Source organism: Oenanthe melanoleuca, chromosome 2 (genome assembly GCF_029582105.1).
Source record: "Oenanthe melanoleuca isolate GR-GAL-2019-014 chromosome 2, OMel1.0, whole genome shotgun sequence".
NCBI lineage: Eukaryota > Metazoa > Chordata > Aves > Passeriformes > Muscicapidae > Oenanthe > Oenanthe melanoleuca.
The window spans coordinates 49243878-49262824 of record NC_079335.1 but is presented as its reverse complement, the minus strand read 5'-3'; the positions used below and the strand labels follow the sequence as shown (position 1 = coordinate 49262824).

General features: G+C 42.3%; 1 protein-coding gene across 1 annotated transcript; it reads left to right on the top strand.

Annotated features, from left to right (window-relative positions):
• The first annotated feature begins 10613 nt into the window (after nt 1-10613).
• Nucleotides 10614-15285, top strand: TMEM200C (transmembrane protein 200C). Its single transcript, XM_056485692.1, has 2 exons — nt 10614-10935; nt 12962-15285. The coding sequence occupies exon 2, from the start codon at nt 13004-13006 to the stop codon at nt 14609-14611; it is 1608 nt and encodes a 535-aa protein (XP_056341667.1). The 5' UTR covers nt 10614-10935; nt 12962-13003; the 3' UTR covers nt 14612-15285.
• The last annotated feature ends 3662 nt before the right edge of the window (nt 15286-18947 follow it).

The following is an 18947-nucleotide window of genomic DNA, read 5'->3' as shown; positions in this document are numbered from 1 at the left end:
GCTATAATAAATAAACTAAGACAATACAGGTTTTGAGTTTCACTTCTCTGAAACAAAAAAGTCACTTTCTGTTACATCAATTCATCATTCATTGAGCTTCTTCTGAAGATTTACATATGTATGACTAGAACAATATCCATTCTCTGATTTTTCACACCAATTAGTAAAAAGCTGCTAAAATAAATAACTTATATATTCCACTGGTTCTCCAGATAACTTTTCCATAAATGCTAAGCATCCCATTTATTTTATCACTAACTATAAAATATATGCATAAGAGGATGGAAATTCATCACAGTACCTTGTCTTCACAGAGTTTAATGCTCTCTCATGTGTTTTTCTTGTTCACATAATATTTTTGCATCCCTTTTGTCTCAAGCAACCGACAGAAAATATATTTGTCTTTAATTCTACTGATAAAGAACTCAAATCCTCTTAATTTTCTTACACCACAGCTATGTTTAATGAACTAGTGCATTCCCATTTCCAGAACCCATCAGAAAGTCTGCCCAAATTGGCCTTGCTCCATTATTCTGTATTTCAATTAAATTAATTGAAAACCTAACTGCTTGTGAGGTGTTAGGTGTGACTCCACCTAGACTCCACACGAGAGCATTGATCCCTTTCACAAACCTTCAGGTTCCTCAGACAATTCCTCTGCCTCTTTGCCTGAGTCTCACACAGGCCAGTCAGGGTAAATATGGGGCCTCATCAGCTGCATGAGCATTCTGAGGATGGGGGGATAGTTATTCAGTTAACTCAATAAACCATAAAAAAATCCCAAATTATTAAGCAATAATTTGGTTTCAAATAAATATTTTTATTGAACAGTTTTAGACTAGTATGTCAGTTTGACATTTCAAAGTGATCTTCTATTGAAAATTTAAGTAAATATGAGTATTCTAACGGGGAAAAAAAAGGAATTCATCTTATTTAAGACATTTTTTAGTTCAATTGTTTTCAGATTGTTGATTTTTTACCTTTTTAGTACTTGGAGGGTTAGGGGAAATGACAGCTGAACAGTTTTATTCTTCTGGCTTTTACAAGAAAGACAACACTGAACTCAGAGGATCAAGCTTCTACTTGATCCCATTTGCTGTGTCTCATATTCTTAGTAAGACTTTTCCCACCATTAGAAGTAAGAAATTTTTTAAAAAGTGAAAATGAAATAAAAAAAAAAAAACACAAATACCAACCACAAACCAAACCCAAAAACTAAGCCTCTCCACTATGGGGCATTTGAGGCAAAGAAGCATCAACCAGACAGGGAACAGGAAAGGGTTTTATCTCTGCATTCAGAATGAGGAACAGTGTGCTTTCTTGCCATACTGGGACCAAATAATTGTACTTGCTGCAAGCACACATTGCCTTCTGTGCTATGGGATACCTCTAGGGAAGATGCAGTCATGGGAGCCTAGGGAACCAGCCTGTCTCTGGGAGACAGGTAATGGTGCTCAGATGTAGATCCTGTCACAATGAAGTCCCAAGAGATAAATTCTCCTTTAAGCAAAATGATAGATTCTTTTTCAAGACATGTTTACTGAAGTTGATATCATCTACCTTCATGTTGAGAAAAGACTGGCATGGAGTCATGTAAATACCAAAATTTAAAGATAAAATTGGTAATTTTAAGCTCCTTTTCACCAGTCTTTTCTTTGGGTTTAAATCCGTTACCTGAAATTTAATCATCTAGAGGTCACGTTCACTGTGTTATGTTCCTTTTCAGATGAGGAGAATGTGACTTGTCTCATGCTTGATAAGTCCTACAATATGCTCTTCAGCTGCTCATGCCTGATCTTTTAGGATATTTTATTCTCTTTTTACTCCTCAGTTAGCCAGTATATTGTAAACATTTCATAATTTCTGCATGTATTTGAGTCCCCAATATGTTGCCTGTGCCAATCAACAAAGAATAATACTGTTTGCATGTCCACTGCTAAAATGAACTTCATGCACCTTCCTTTGACTGTTTTATAGCTAGCAAACTAACTCTGACAACTCAGCAGCATGTGGCTAATAGTGGAAGGAGGACTCTGAGTGGATGAGTAACCAGAAAAAAGGGAGGAATCCAGAATGAGAGTGTTCATAGGCCACACCTAACATTAGGTACTCCATCTAACTCAATTCAGAATAATCTCTATTTCAAATTTCTCCATGAAAGGCATCCAGGATCACATCCTTCTGAGTGAGGATATGCTTGATCTTACACATATGCTTATGTACAATCTACTCCATGGTTTTCCCAACCTCAGGCATAGTGCCTACTAAGCAACAGTAAATAAGGACAGCAGAGTTTCAGAGGGTAGCCAAACCACTTTTCCCTGTAAGCAAACCACCACTCATTCTGATATCTGTGTTAAAATGCTCATCATACAACTTCAGGGATGTATCTTTCCTTACCCAAATCTTGTGCAACTATTTCTTGTTATTTAAGTAATCTCTTAAAATGGAATCTACTCAGGAATTACTTGCTGTTCTCAAATTGTTTCCCAGTGAAATGAAACAACTTGCCATTCTCCTGAAATGTTTATCTTATCCATTCTTCTCCCTCAGAAATTTTTTTCTATATTTCAGCACACCCATCAGTTAAATTTCTACTCAGAACTGAATTAAATTTTTGAATAGAAAGATAAAAGATAGCCAAGCTGAAAAACAGATGCAGAATTCCCTCAAGGATCCCTAAGCGAAAAAGAGATGCATGATACACTGAGAGGTGTAAAGAACTAGATATTGGGATGTCAAAAGCATTATGAGATACAGAATAGAAATCTGTTGAACATGACCTTGAGATCTAGTGCTTTGCTGAACTCTTATAATGTTATGCAAAAAGGCTTCAGAAGAAGTAGTGGAAACAGTACAGATAAGCAGAAGGAAAAGTCAGAAATGTGAAAATCTGCAACATCAAAACCTAAACTTTAAGTAGTTCTATGATCACTAGGAAGAAACAAATAATTGTAGAAATCCACTCTCCTCAAACTGCCACTCCAACAGAAGACCAGATCTGTCATTGCTCTGGAAGTGAGGTAGGCGTGTCATAGCCTTTCAAAGTTAGGTGAGATAAATTTCACACACTTGAGATGGAATATGTTATATTTGAGACAGGAACTGACAAGTCTTTTGTGGTAAGGACACCCAGGAAAAGCAAAAGTAATGAAGAATGTGTTCTGACTATGGTTGAGACATCATCAGAAGCTCTGATAGAGACAATTAATTGTTTTTCCATGCACTGATTTATACCTGCAGGTATTACTTGGAAATACCTGTGTAATATTTTCTTCCATGCTGATGGGTTAGTTAAAAGCTAAATGAAGAGTTCTTAACACCTCTGTGATCCTCATCTCCTGGCTATGCATGAGTAATAAGCATTCACCAAAAAAGAATGCATAATAAATGGAGGTACTGAGGCTTTTTAACCCACATGCATGACAAGCTTCATTTCACACACAAAATATTCAAACCACCTAAGAGAAAAATGAATATGAAAAGTTCCTTCCCACCCTTCTGTTCAATAGCCTGATGTAATCACAAATAAATTTCAGGAAAACTAAACATTATTTCAGGTTCTTTCTTTTTTGAGTGCTTTAGGGCAAAATTACCTAATCTGCACCATTAATATCTACAAACAAAATCCAACCAAATAACTATCAAAAAATAACTAGATATACAGAAAAGACTGAAAATCAGCTATGTTCTGCATCACAAGATGGGACATACATTTTGCTTCTGCATGGAATACAGTTTTTCAGAACACCCAAGCCTGTAGAACCTCCCAATGCTCCTCCTACCTTGCCACATGAACAATACAATTAGTGCTTGACAGCTGGGGCCAAACTCTTGCTGATTTACTCACGTACACAATCCCTCAGTACTTGCAGGCCAGATTCTCCTTTCAGTATCTCTGCTGAAATTTTATGGCAAGCCAAATGCCTTTTCTTTAGATAGATAGATTAACCAGGTCATAACCTACCCCAGTGGGAGCACTCAAAAGACCAGCACCAGCAACATTATTTTAGCCTGCACAATTGAAAGGTGCTCTTGCCTTTTCCCACTAAATTTAGGGAGAGTTGTGTCATAATGAAAGCAAAAGTAACAACAAGCTCACATGATGTTGCTAGTTGTTTTTCATTTAATTTGTTTCACTCCTTCATGGTAACGTTTCTTATATTAAAGAAAAGAAGATTTCTATAGACTTTCTGCTATGAATATTCCCTGGTTGGGCAAACCCACAATGTTTGCTGTAGATGTACTACATTCAGTAAATTCAGCTCACTTGCATCAATGCAGAAAAGCATTACCAAGTTGTACATTATTTGAATTATAAAATTTGAAACCTTTAAAGTTACAAATCTCTTTGAGAACAATTAGTGTCATGCTGGTCATTTGACTAACATAACTGATGTTGAAAGATTAACATTCAAAATAAAAGCAGAGGTATGATCTGTGTCATGTATACCAAAAGAATAATAATGTCGTCCATGTAAAATGCTATGAATTATATTTAATAAGCAATGGCTTACAATCTGAGTCCCTAAGTGTTGTATAATTACAGAATTCAAGCTCCAGCTCTGAATAGGTGCTTTTTTTCCTGTCCACTTTTAGGACTTAACACCTACTAATCACTATTAAATCACCACTCTACAACTTTAGGGCAAAGTTTATGAAAATTTATGAAAATATTCCTTGCTACTTTTGACAATTATAATAACTCAAAACACAAGTGTAACTGAAGAGAAAATGTATCAGCATGCTGACCCAGGCCCTTGGGTCCATAGCATGGAGGAGCTCAAACAACTCTACAGTTCACTTTTGTGCTGCCCTTAGCCTAGGAAGGGTTTAGCTGCTATCACACATGAGAAACCCCCAGGCTGCTCACACCTGTGCTGATTAGTAACAGTGCCTTTCAAGTTTAAGAAGTGCTCTAAGAAGAGCTATTGACTTTACACCCAAGACCCCTTCCTATAGAGAAGCTGCAAAAGAGCTGGCAGAAACAAGGCATGCTCCTTCATGCTCCTATGTGCCATTAAACCTTGAATTTGACCTTGAGCTTTGAACCGATCTTGTATTACTGTGTTACTGATAGCAATGAATCTAAAAGTACATTCACAATTCATCGAGGCAAACTGACCCTAGAAATAGACCTTAACAACTATTTCTATTGAATTAGTACATTATGTTGACTTACTGTCTCTCCACAGTGATGATGAGAAGTCTAGTGTAGAGTAAAAAACTGTTTGCTGGTCGTAGAGGAATGGAAATCACAAAATGAAAAAAACAGGTCAAAAATTTGGGTTAATCTCTCTTGACAGCATACAAAAAAGATACTGTGATAGTTTCAATTTATTAAATGCTAAGTTAATCCTTTAATAATGTAGGGCAAAACACCTACCAAACTGCACAAGCATGTAAGTATGAGGGGAGTGCTGGTCTGAGAAAACTCTGCTTAAAAAAGAAAGGATGCAATCAGTGTTTCATTTCCCTGACTGATAGACTGTGCTTCCATGCAGATTACTGCAAGTCATTTTAATATTAATTCCAAATGTGATTATGATTGCATGCTTTGTTCCAGTGTCTCACCAGACCAGTCAGGAATTTCCCCAGCTGACGCTGGCACTGTGTACTCTGTGTAATGAAAAGGCAGCCCTGCTCCCCAGCAGCTTGAGGAAATGCTGGGACAGAGCAGATGCACTCCCAAGAAACAGGGGAAAACATTGATATAATTGAAATTGCAGAATACCTGTAAAATGGAGGAGGCAAACTGCTCACCTTTCCCTCCGATCACTTCTTCTTTGAGCTGTTTTCATATTGCCATGACTCTCTGATATTGGGACTTGCAATGAGCAAAACAGGTAACAGGCAGGACCCTCTTTCTCCTTGATGAAAAAAATCTTTGCACAGAGTTGCAAAAATGCTGGTATCAAGTTTACTTTTTGAACATATAGAATTTTAAATTAATTTAAATCAAGATTTAAAACCTCTCTAATACTTACTATCCTAGATGAAAAAAAAGACAGGAGGAGCCATAGGTTATTGATTCATTCTAATGTTCCCTTCCTACAAACAAGTATTTTTGCATGCATGTAGTATACTTTTAATGTGTTATAGAACAAAAAAAAATTTCAACACCCTCTCCAATATGCTTTAGCATTATTTCTCATAGGCTAGTGCTTTCCCAGTGACTCCAGATACTGATTTGAAGGCTAGAAGATAAAATAAACTATTTTATTAAATTTACAAAATACACATTCACATAATTTTCTTGGATTTTAATTTAGACAATAAAAAATAAGTTCAAAAAATAAGAAGATTCTAAGTTTGAAACAATTTTAAACACATGGCTCATTGGAGTTAGTGTCAAGCAGCTTTGGGATGGTCTCCATCTGAAAGAGCTTATATCATAGAGCAGCCAGAGAAGCAGAAGGAGAACGACCTGAAAAAACAAATTTTTAAAAAAATTAATTTCAATTTTTGGGGGGAAATACTGCACTGCTTTTCCCTTCCATGTAAGTAGTTTGGGAAATTTTCCTGATAAGCTTTTATGTGGTTTTGTCCTCAAACAACACACACAATTTTTTGCAGTTACTTGCAGTTGTCTTGTATCAACAAATCAAAAGTGAAGGCAAATAACATGGCTGAATAGCTCCTGCTTCTTTTTAAACCAGCTGAGAAGTCAAGCACAGAACATCTAAAAGAAAGTGAGTGACATCTGCCCCTGAGCACGGTTCAGAACCTCCAGGTGTGACCATCACAGGCTCCCTGCAATATGTCACAACTGACCTGGGAGCAATTCACATTCTGTCTCCTCTAGTTTCAAGTCTTTCACCAGATGTCAAATAAAATGCATATATTTATAAAGTGGTTAGTGTAATTAATGCCTAAAAAATAAAGTATTTTAATGGAGAATGACAGTAAGAACTTGAGTAAGTTAAACTAGTAATTCCTTTCATTATTTTTTTTTTTTCTGAAAATCTTGTTCATCTGAAAACATTCATTCCCTTTACCTTTCAATCACCTGAATTCATGGCTGTGTGTTACTTTACCCAGGCAAACATTCCCAGAAATGTGTATGTCTGGTATAAATAATTCTGAAAGAAGAGCAGACATGCAAATTGCCATTCACTCTCAGCAGATTATCTAGACCCAGACTTGCTACACAATGAAAAGCAAAGTTGCCTCTGATTGTACCACATGTCAAATAAGCTGGATGAATCTAGTACACAGTGCAGTTTTACTGTGTTTGATGTAGGTTTGTAAGGAATTAAAACATATTTTTTCTCAGTCAGGATGATTTCTCATGGTTCATTCTCAATGCTGTTCTTTTCCTCTGCATTTGTTATCAAATCATCATTAATTATACCAGAGTCTCCACCATTAATCATATCAGAATTTCTACTGCCATGGGAAACAAGCAAACAAACATAGTATATGAGGCTAAGATTAGAAAAAAAACCAGACCAAACCACTCACCCCTCTGAGAACAGTGGCCAGAATTGGAGTGATGCTCTTACAACTTTCCCAGCTATTAAATAAGATCAAGCTATGAATTCCAGCAATAAATACTCAGGAAACCTTGGCATTTTGCATAATATACAGTGAAGCATATGTAGAAAATGCATATCAGCTCTTGTTTTCATTAATGCAATAAATTAGCTAATTAAAAATAGCTAAATAAGCTATTATTTGTATCATGAAAATGGACTTTCAGGCTTGAGCTGCTGTTCTGACTGGAACTCATTCTGCTAGCAGAGTGTAAGTTAAGACAGCCATGACCATTCTGTACTTCTGTTACTCTGTGCCTAGGAAATTGTAAAGCAAAATTACTGGGGAAAACCTGAAACCTATGCAAAATGTCTCTCTTATACTTTTAATACTACACTAAGAATCCTTTTCATATTTATCTTTTTTATCTGGTGTTCAGATTGCACTTATAACAAGTAAGGGCCTTCTCTCTGATTTTGTTTTGTTGGACTGCTAAACTAGGAACTGCAGGTCTGTATCTGGAACCCAGTGATGTTACAACATTTCAGAGAAGTACACCAAGTACTTTAGGTTGTCTTTTGAATTGCTTTTGGACCTTGAGACTGCTGAGGGCTGAGATATATTAACTTGGCTACACATCTCCTGGGTACCCAGCCAGCCTGGGATGGAACATATTCAAGTGGATACACTAAACCTGATGGCAGTACTGATGTACTGAAGTATGCCCTGACAAGGACCAGATAAAGGTTATCATCTTATGCACAAACAACCTACCAAACCAAGTATATGCTTTAAAATTTCAGATTTTTGAGGAGAGGAGAGGAGAGGAGAGGAGAGGAGAGGAGAGGAGAGGAGAGGAGAGGAGAGGAGAGGAGAGGAGAGGAGAGGAGAGGAGAGGAGAGGAGAGGAGAGGAGAGGAGAGGAGAGGAGAGGAGAGGAGAGGAGAGGAGAGGAGAGGAGAGGAGAGGAGAGGAGAGGAGAGGAGAGGAGAGGAGAGGAGAGGAGAGGAGAGGAGAGGAGAGGAGAGGAAGGAAAAGAAACAGAAAATACAAAAGGACGTGGGAAAGGTAGAAAGGGAATGGAGGAAAGAAAAATGAGAAGGGAGAAAGGAGAAAAAAAACCCCAGCTCAAATACACTCTGCAATTTCTAATAGCTGTTTACCTTCACTGCAGTTTAATGATAAGTGCACAACATCATGTAGAAAGTTATACAAGTAAGGCAGAAGCAGAGCCTGCCAGCAGTACTTAATAGTCAATGCAAACAGAGAGTTACAAATTCACTCAGGCAACCAGTAAACCAGACCATTAGGGAAGCTGCCTTTTGCAACTACTCCACTTCTGGGAACATAAAAATCCATATCAGCTAAAAATAAAATAAATGCTTCATTAAAGCCCCCAAAGCTTTTTTTTTTTTTTTTTTTTTTTTTTTTTTCGACATGAAGAATCTGCAGGATAGGTAGAGATGCATAACTTGGCAAAGTAGTTTGCTGCAAGGGATTCAGCCTGCCATCATACAACTGGTTTTTAACACGTAGAGCAAATTAAGATTACATCAATAGCTGCCATGGCACAACACCTTCAGAAGCTTTTCATCCAAGAACATGTTTCTTGTTTTCCAGGATTTGGCCTCACCTACAACACATTTTGCTAAGAGTTATTTGAAAACTGTGAATGTGATGATAGCCCAATCACTCAAAACTTTAGCAATGAAAATATGGCAAAAAAAAGGGCTGTTGTATAAAGAAGATAGCTAAATAGAATAGTTTAGTTTGACAGAAATAGAAAATATGACTCAGATAGGGAAAAGAGTTCTTTGCCCTTTAAAAAATCAGTCTTGTTCTTCCTCTCTCTCTTACACAGGAGTCTTTCAGGAAGAGTCTGGTGATGCTGCATTATTGATGTGATACAGGTCTCCAGTGGAAACAGATGTGATATGTTTGGTTTCCTCTGATAGCCTGGGCTGAACACAAAGCAAATTACTGAATGTCAGAAGACTTGGGTTCAAAGCACATATTTAAAAGAAGTTCTTAAATAATAAATCTTAAATTTCAAGCCTGTTGCATAATCAAAAGTTATATATGTACTAAAAAATGTGTCCCAAATGATTTTGCTGAGACAAACTGCAAATGACATTAAAATGCATATGTGCAGCTTAAGGATTTGTTTGGTCTCAAACCAGGCACTGATGGTTGGAGTGAAAGATGCAAAACAGCATGGTCTGGGTGAACATAGAATTGCAGAATTGTTGAGGCTGGAACGCATACAGTTTAATTTAATATGCATAACCTCTCTAACAATTTTCCCAATTTGTGTTGGAACCCTTATTTTTAAGAACATCATTTGACATATATTTTCATTATTGCCCTTTGCTTTACCCACAGTTTTCCAACAAGAAGTAACATGGAGGTAGAAGAAAGCTGGTTTCACTCAGGCTAGGTCAAACTTCAGCTTCAAGAGAACTCTATGGCTACTGTACAAAACCCCAGGTTTTCAGTCTATCCACCCCAGCAAACCCTCCTATGTACATTCAGGAGCAGCTTCAAGCCACAGTATGAGTTTTCTGTATTTACTGAAAAACCTGTCCAAGATTTGCTTTTCTAGCTCATGGTGAACCTCTAATAAGACTTCACTGAAGCAATCAGCAGCAATCTCCTCCCAAAAATAAGTGTGAGGGGACAGGTTAGATTATGTCTCAATAAGGTGGTATCTTCAATTTAATCACTTTTCAGAAAGTAGCTCAAAAGAGAACATTGTTTCCGATTCTCTGCTGAAATAGAGAGATTATGGGTGACACCATTGATGGATCTCAGCTGCCACTCTCTTCTTCAACCTCTTGCTTCACCTTTTCACCTGCTTCTTGGCTTTCACCCTAACCATCCGGGCAAACTTGGAGGGGATAAACCGCGAGGCGAGGCGGCTGGCGATGAGCCCGCAGGACGGTAGCGGCGGAGGGGAGCCCGGGGGCCGTGGCGGCGCTCGGGGCGGGGTCTGGGCGGGCGGGGCGGCCGGGCTGCGGGGCGAGGCGGCGGCGGCGGGCGCAGGTGCGCAGGTGGCGGGGGCGGCGGCCGCCCTGCCGCAATTTCCCTGTGTCACGGCTCCCGTCGCTTGGCAACGGCGCCGGGTCCGGCCGGCAGCCGCGGAGCCGCGCTCCGCCCGCAGCGGCGGCACCGGCACCGGCTCCGGCGGCTCCGGCGGGAGGGCGGGCGCGCTGCTGCGGGGGGCGGCCCCGCGGCGCGGAGGATGCGGCGCGGCGAGGGGGCAGCGCTCCCGCGGAGCTGCCTGAGCAGGCGGCCGGCCGCGGCGGGGCCGACGGGGCGCCCGGCGCTCGGCCCAGCCCCGCCGCCCGTCCGCCCGGGGCCGTGAGCGGCGGCGGGGCGGCGATGCTCGCTCGGGCTGCAAAGTTTCTTCCCCAGGGCGGCTCGCCCGCTTCTCGCCCGGACTTCTCCCCGGCGCTCCCCGGTAAGTGAGCGCGGCGCCCCCGTGCTGAGCGCGGCTCCGGCGGGGCTCGGCGTGTGCGGCGGCGGGAGTGCGCGGCCGGACCGGCCGGAGCCGGCGGCGGACCGGGATTGGGGCCGGGCGTCCCGGCAGCCGGAGCCCACAGAGTCCCGCCTGCGAGCCCGGGGAAGGAGTTAAGCCGGGTCTTGTTACTGCTGTTACAGCGGCGTTTGGGCTTTGCCGAGCAAGGTGGTGGTGCTCGCGGTCCGGCTGCCGGGGGAGGATGGGGGGTCGCAGTCCGTTCGTGCGGGATGCGGCTCCAGCCCCGCCGCTCCGTCCGGGTGGTTCCGTGGCACTGCGGCCGCTGGCGATGGCCGTGCCCTTCTTCGCCTGCCGAGCGCTGCTCTCGCCATCGCCCAAAGTAAGTGCCAGGCGATGCCGGACTGGGAGCGTTCCTCGGAGCTGATGACCATCTGTTATCGCCGTGGAGAGAGACGGGCAGCTGGCTAGTGGGGCAGCAGAAAATGAGATCAAAGAATCGGCAATTACAGCAGCACATGCCCCGATAATTACACTTTTGCATCAACAAAATGTCCTTTTTTTTTCTATTTTTAGTAAATAGTTCAGAGATAGAAAAGAGAAATCTCTGCTCTTTGTTTTGAGCGTGCAGTACCTCGGAGAGTAATTTAACAACGTCCTTGCTGACAACACCCATCTTTTTTTTTTTTTTCTGGGGAAAATATAAACAGAGTAAATGGGACACAATATTACTGCATATGTGGCAACTCTGGCATTAGAAGAGAAAGGAGATGAGATTTATAGGCTGAACAGTGAAAGAGGAGCAAGGGAGGTTTTTTTTGGTGCTTACTTAATCGCCTTTCAGTGCAATTAATTGAACTTTGTGAGTCGTATTATATTCAGTGATGTCATCTTTTGCCTTGTCAAAGACAAAAAATAATAGGATGCTCAGAAAGAGAAAAGGGGGAGGGGATCCTGCTTCTCGGTAGCATGAAGAAATAGGTTCCAAAAAGAATTGCATAGTGCAGAAATGCTCCTACACATTGTGTTGTTTAGCTCAGATCACGGGAACAGAGAGATGACTTCTGATGGTCCAGTAAAACAAAAGCCACAAATGCTCAGTGTTTAGTCCTCTGCCAGTTTCCCTGCAAGCACTCGTTAGGGTTTCCCCGGGTGACTCATGGGGTTTCACTTTTCCTTTAATAGGGTTTGACTTTCCATCTCTTACCTGCCGGCCATCTCCCCTTTCTGAGGGCGGGGGGGAGGGGGCTGAATTTGTCAGTGTTACATAACAGTTACCTGGAACATCACACATGTTCCCAAACTAGGGATGCCTCTGGACCACAAGCGAGAGATGAATTTCTAATATTGCAGATCAAGTGCAAATGGCTGGGAAAAAACTTTCACAAAGCACCACTTTCCAGTGTTTAAATGTTTCCTTTGTGCATTTCACAGTAATTCCTTTCCCTCTCATTTAAGCAAGGCAAGTAATATGTTTAATCCTCCCTCCAGTAATGTGCAAGTAGTGTAATGAAACAAATTATATGTATAGATTGTATCTATACTGCCTTCCTGCTTTTATTTCTCCCATCCCATCAAATCCTGAATGACATCACTAACCACAGTCAGTGTGCACTGTAACCCCAGAACATGTTAGGGAGTGGGGCTTGGCGTCCTCTGAGCTCTGGTGTTTTGCAAACTCCTTCTGAAATGAGCAAGATTTTTTTTCTTGTTTACTCAGTGTATACTACTAGGTCTATCATTTACCTGGAGTATAAAGTAATTAACCAGCTATTTGGCAAGAGTGTAGTGGGACACATGGCTGCTCTGATGCTGTTGGTCTGCCTGTTTTTTTCTCACACACAGGAGCTGTGTAGGCAAGGGAGATGTGCCTGTTGGCGTCAACATTCATCCCACTTGTTCAGGGTTTTAATTGCCAGGACTTTGAAGGAGGAAGAGCCAGTAGAGACATCTCTTGTGCTGCAGGTCTGTCCTTGGTTCTCACCCTCTTCTCTTCTCCTTTTCACTGCAGGAGCTGGAGTGGCCGTGGGGGGCAGTGCGCTGGTAGCCAGCCATGATTGCCACTGGAGGCCTCCTGAGGATCTCGGCCAGGAAACAGGACCCTTTGAAACCCCAGAGCCAACTCCCCAAACGCAAACGCAAGGCCAAAAGGAAGCGCAAGAATGACGTGGTGGTGGTGAAAGGCAAGCTCAAGCTGTGCTCCCTCTCGGGGTTCATCGCCCTGTGTGGCATCCTGGTGCTGCTGGTGGGCATCGCCTTGGCTGTGGTGGGCTACTGGCCAAAGCCCAGCCAGGTGTACAGGGAAAGCAGCTTTGGCAAGGGCCGGCACCCGGCGCCACAAGGTGGCACCCAGCCGAGCCGCTCCCAGAGCCAGGAAAGGGCGCGAGCAGGGATCCGCCTGGAGTCAGCCCCTGGAGCCAACACCTCTGTCCCCGCTGCCAGCGCTGGCTCTGCTCCTACTTCCTCCTCCCCGCAGGCCTCGGCGGGCTTCCTTTTCCGCCTTTTCTCCAGCTACTTGCATTCGGACAAGCTGAAGGTGCTGGGCCCTCTGATCATGGGGATCGGCATCTTCCTCTTCATCTGCGCCAACGCGGTGCTGCACGAGAACCGCGACAAGAAGACCAAGATCATCAACCTGCGTGACCTCTACTCCACCGTCATTGACGCCCACAGCCTGCGGGCCAAGGACGGAGGCACCCCGGCCTCGGCCCCTCTCAATGGCTTCGTCACCTACATGCACTCCCGGGGCCTGGAGCTGAAGCCTGGTGGGGAAGGCCTGGGTGCTGCAGCCATGCTGGCCAAGAGCTCCTGGCCGCCAGGGCTGGGTGTGTCCCTCTCCCCGCCGGATCTGGTGTCCTCACCGCGGCGCTCCTCCTTGCGCAGCGCCCCGCAGCCGCCCGGCCTGGCTGAGGCCGTGTACAGCATCTGCCGGGAGCGGGGCGCCCTGGCGGCGCAGCCCAGCCCGCCGGGCAGCGCGGCCAGCTCCATCGTCGGCTCCTCGCTCAGCACCTTCACCCTCCTGCCCCTGGGGCCCAGCAGCGCAGGGTGGGGCTGGCAGAGAGCGCCTGGGGAGCGGAGAGCCCAGGAGATCCCGCGGGGGGAGTTTGAACTGAGCCTAACCGACCTCAGCAGCAGCCGCCTCCAGGGAGGCTGCGGGACAAGCAGGCACAAGCTGGTTCTCAGGCGGCAGAGCACCAGCTGCTTGCCTGATGCCAGGTGTCCCCTTTCCCCTGAGCCACCTCGGTCACCAGCTGTCAGGAGGGTCCTGGAATCCAGCCTCTTGGTAAAGGCATCTCCTAGCTACTCTAAATCTCTAGATGTGGGGGGATCACCCCCTTCAGCTCCTCCTGCCATCACCAGGACGGACTCCCAGAGCTCCCAGTCTGAGCCTTCCAGCAGCAATAAGGGCTACAGCCACTTGGAGGAGGCAGGCACCTCCTTGGAGTCAGTTGCCAACACCGCAGCCAGTAAAATTCAGGACTGTGAGGAGGAACCAGTTGAGCAGACGGACCCCCTCAAGGCTACCAGCAGAGAACAAACAGGGGAGCAATCCCAGCAAACTCAAAGACAGTACACAAATAAAGAGAAACTCTTTATGATTTCTAGGTCACATGCTGCATTAGGGCTGGAGGATGGGGAGCTGGAGAGTACGGGCATCTAAATAAAACAGAGATGGCAAGAGGACACCTTGCATCCCTCCACACCTTCCCTGCTTCTTCATCTCTTGTGGACTTAGGAAACCAATCAATATCCAAAGAGCTGCACTATGTTACCCTTGAAAATTGAATTCCATAGATCCTGTAGATGACTTCAGGAAGAAAAAAGAAAATCCTTTCTGTCTAATCGTGATTGTATGTTTCATGCAAGCCAAATTGTATTAAATATCCACAGTCCAGCAAGTTCTCTGGATCAGATAATACAATTTTGGATGGTATAGCTGTGCACTTTACTGTTTGATTTTTAAGTGCCCCTTCTTCTCCTCTGATTTCTTTCTTGCTGATTTGCCACTAACTGCTTGAAGGCTGCAGGCACCTTTTTAAGCTCAAAAACAACGTGGTCTTTGGAAAGAAAGCTGAGCTCTCTCTTTGTTTTGGTTCAATTACTAAAACGTTTGCAAGGCCTTAAGGATGACGTACCTTGACAAAGAACGAGTTTGTTTAAATTCTGGGAGAAAAATGACAGTTTAGAAGAGACTGGAGCAGAACAGAGCTCTGACGATTTAGTTAAAACCATTACATTCCTGAATCCAAAATACATATTACTACATGATACTTTATCAAAGTATTATTACACATGTATTGACTAATAGCATTAAAAGATGTTTTTTAATAAAATATTTACAAACAAAACTTACAAAAATTTTCTTTATTTGGTAAGTAATTACAGTTATCACAAACTGTTTCATTTTATACAGTGAAAGATTATTGAAATGCTATGAAGCCAAAGGCTTGCTTATACTTCTAAGGAAGTAATGAATAATTTATGTGTAATTTCAAAATAAATACTGGTTCAGTCATTGAGAAACCATGCTGTAATTCAACCAGCAGATTCTGTCTCCATTTCTGACAGTTACTGTGTGACAGACAGCCTAACAAATGTGAGATTTTGACATCCTAAGGGAAAAAAAAATTGTAACCATTTTGACCTCTTATTCAATTAGGTTTTTTGTGAGATTAATCTTGAGCTGCATCACCTTCTTTCTGGATTTTTCAGTTCCCTTATAACTTGTGTTGCATCTTTCTGCTGTTGGGGTTCCTATTAGTGAATGCACGTGCATAAGCTTAATTTTAAAGCATAAGGATAGCCCTGTCAGTCTCGGAGCATTTGGCTCTGCTAAAGTCAGCAGCAGTTTCTCACTGAGTTCAGCATGGTGAGGATTTCTTCCTGCATGAGAAAAGCATCAGGTTTCTTAAAGCCTGGAGAATACCTTGTCTGTAGGCAGAGTTTTGGTAAATTGACGAGCTGTTTCATTTCCTTAGCTGCAGCATGGCAGGCACTCGTGTTTTGTCAAAACAGCTTTATGCACTCAGTAGATTTTGTCAATGCTTCTGATTTTAAATATGGATGTGGCATTTCTCTACTATGGGAAGAGAAGTCGACTTTAAACAAACACAATGTGTAGGCAGACAGAAATCTTTCTGTTGCAATTAAATTTTTCCTTGTGGTTTCGTATTTACTTACATTAGAGTTCATTGCAACATGGACTATAACTATCACTAAATACAATTGCATTTAGTAAGCCTGCAAAATTCTGTAATAAGTAAAGTAATTTAAAAGATAATAAGAAAAGAAAATAAAATAATAATTTGGCATGCAGGAGTCTTGAAACTGGAGAAGCAGAAGGTGCTTGTGCTTGTTCTCTTAAGCAACAGAGACATCCAGGTGGCAATATCTTTCCTCCTGTCTGTAGCAACCAATGCACTGACAGTAGGAACATCATTGTGGTGTTTTTTGCTATTAAACTGCTAGCACACAGCTGGCAAAAATCCATTGTAAAACTACCTGGATTGGCATGGTGTGGGATTAGGCACCACAGGAAGTGGTGAGCAGGTGGCTCAGCTGGTGCTGGCATTTGCATGGATCCTTCCTTTTGGTTCTCCATGGGCATGTGCTTCTGCTCCTTCTCCTGTGACTTCCAGCAAGATTTATGAGATACATATCAGCAGAGCTACTTGGTACTGTTGCAGATTCTAATTATTGACAGAGCTGAAAACATCCTGTTTGTTATTTTCCACACTAAAACCTTCCATGGAGGTGAAGGCAAAAGACAAGCTGTGTGCTACCTACCAGGGCATGGAATCTTCATGAAGGTGTGACAGGAGTTTGTTTTATTCCTAGAGCTAGAAACATGCTTTTTAAAATATTCTTAGTAAATATTTCTTCTGTCGTCTGAAGTGTGCTGTGGGGAAAAAAAAACAAAAAAACCCAAACAAAAAACCTCCCAACTTTAAAAAGCCTTTGGTTACTCCTTAGATTGATTTAAATCAAAGCATGCCAGTAATTATTCTGATGATTAATTTACTGCAAAGTCTTTTGAATGACAAAATTATACCAGTTTGTGTTTAATAAGTAAAATTATAGCTTGTTCCTGTGTTGCCAAAAAAGATGTGAAACATGAACTTTTGTCAGTTGAGCTGGATTTTTTAATAACAGCAGCAAGAAGTGATTTTCTAGCATATAAATTACTACGCAGAGAAAGCTGCCTCTCTGTCTTTGCAAGTCATTATTTTTGCAGATTTATTACTTAAAACTGTTTGTTGAGCAATTTGTGCAAGGATGGAGCTGGAGTCAGAAACCTTTGTTTAAAATTCGAGCTGGGCAGGTTAGTCCAACACCCCCATGTTGGAAAACTGAGGTTCAAGCCCTGTGCACCATCTGTGACTGATGTTAGCACAAAGAGCTGGGAAAGAGCTGAGCTGGTTATACCCACAGGTGATGGGGTGATGGGGTTTGTGTTTGACTGGCTCTTGAGTGCCTGTGAGCTGGCCCTGACTGCTTCTCAGGACTACCAGGCTGCCTCTTGGCCATCATTTGCACATCCTGTCCAAGGGTGCTGTGCATTTTCCTCCAATCCAGTCTCTTCCTTCTAGCCTTCCTCTCTGGTGTCCTGCCACCTAGTGCTTCCTCCACAGTCCTTGACAAGCACCAGGAACTGCCTCTACTTGCCAATATACAGCTTCCTGCATGTTGCTGGATGAGATGGGCAGTCACATATATTCATTAAGAAGTATTGAATTAACTCAAATTAAGAATTTAGAAAAAAAAATAATGTTTATTGTGAAGGAATTGTTAGTTCCTGTATTTGATATGTGATATCCCTGAAGATATGTTCAGATGGCATATTTAGCCATACATTTTTGCTATGGAAAATTCAGATTTTGGGTTAGAAATATGTGCTTTGTTTGGTTTGTTTTTTTTAGCGTAGAAGTGCTATGATATTTATATAAAATGTCCAGAGGAAAAATTAACTTCTTCCTGAACCCTCATAGTACTGCCATACCTAGGAGGGAGGCTGTGTCTGTTCATTATGAGTGTAGATGCTGTTTGGACCAGTCTGAGGACATGCAAATGCCCTAATTGTACTTCAGTCGTGCTGCTGTTTGCTACAAAATCCTCAGGACTCTGGAGAAGCTGCTGACGTGATCACACTGTAACCCAGTTCTGGCTCAGTTTTCACTGGCTAGCAAAGTATTTAGAATCCTGGCTTGCTTGGCTGGACTGATTTACTAAATTCCCCAACTGTTGACATAGCAGCTGATCTACTGCAGAAGACTAGAGCCCAGATTTATGAACCTGTATTGTCTAGATACATTTTAAGAGCCTTTTCAAGGACTGATGCTGCCCAACAGTGAGCAATAGTGCACTAAGAAACGTCAAATTAGATAACTGTTGACATAGTTTTAGGTCTGCAGTCTGAAATACAGTTGTTATGGATTGTTGCCATTTTCATAATGGCCAAAACAGTTTACTCAGAAGTAGCAATATGACTTCAATTAAACAACAGTTTTTATTGCAAGTAAAGGAGGTGACAGAATGATAAATCTTATTGGATTTCAGCTGGAAAAACAGCCTTTGATTATGCTTAACAGTTTTTCTTTCTATCCAAAACCCACACAAAATGCAACATTTACTGCTAGTGTTGACTAGTAAAACCCTAGTAGTGAATAAAAGTATAGATTTGGGATAGCATTTTTTAATTCTAGGGAACAAATAAAAAGGTTTCTCTATCACCTCTCCAAGGCTGTCAGTTGCAATAATGTAATGCTTTAGCCAGATCACTTACTGTTTTTAAATTTGGGCTTACAAGCAGTGAACAAGATGCACAACATGTGCAGGCACAATCTGAGAGGACAGATAAGTTATCACAGCCACAAGAAAAAAGTCTTTCATGGAAGATATACCATTATTTCATTTTAGAAGCCAGAATTTCTGTTTACCATTTCTAGAAGATGCAAAACAGGAAAGTCAAAGTGAGAGCACCAGAAATTATCTTCTGT

Bases quoted from the DNA above. Each gene is read 5' to 3' on its own strand.
- TMEM200C (XM_056485692.1), top strand. From the start codon at position 13,004: ATGATTGCCACTGGAGGCCTCCTGAGGATCTCGGCCAGGAAACAGGAC.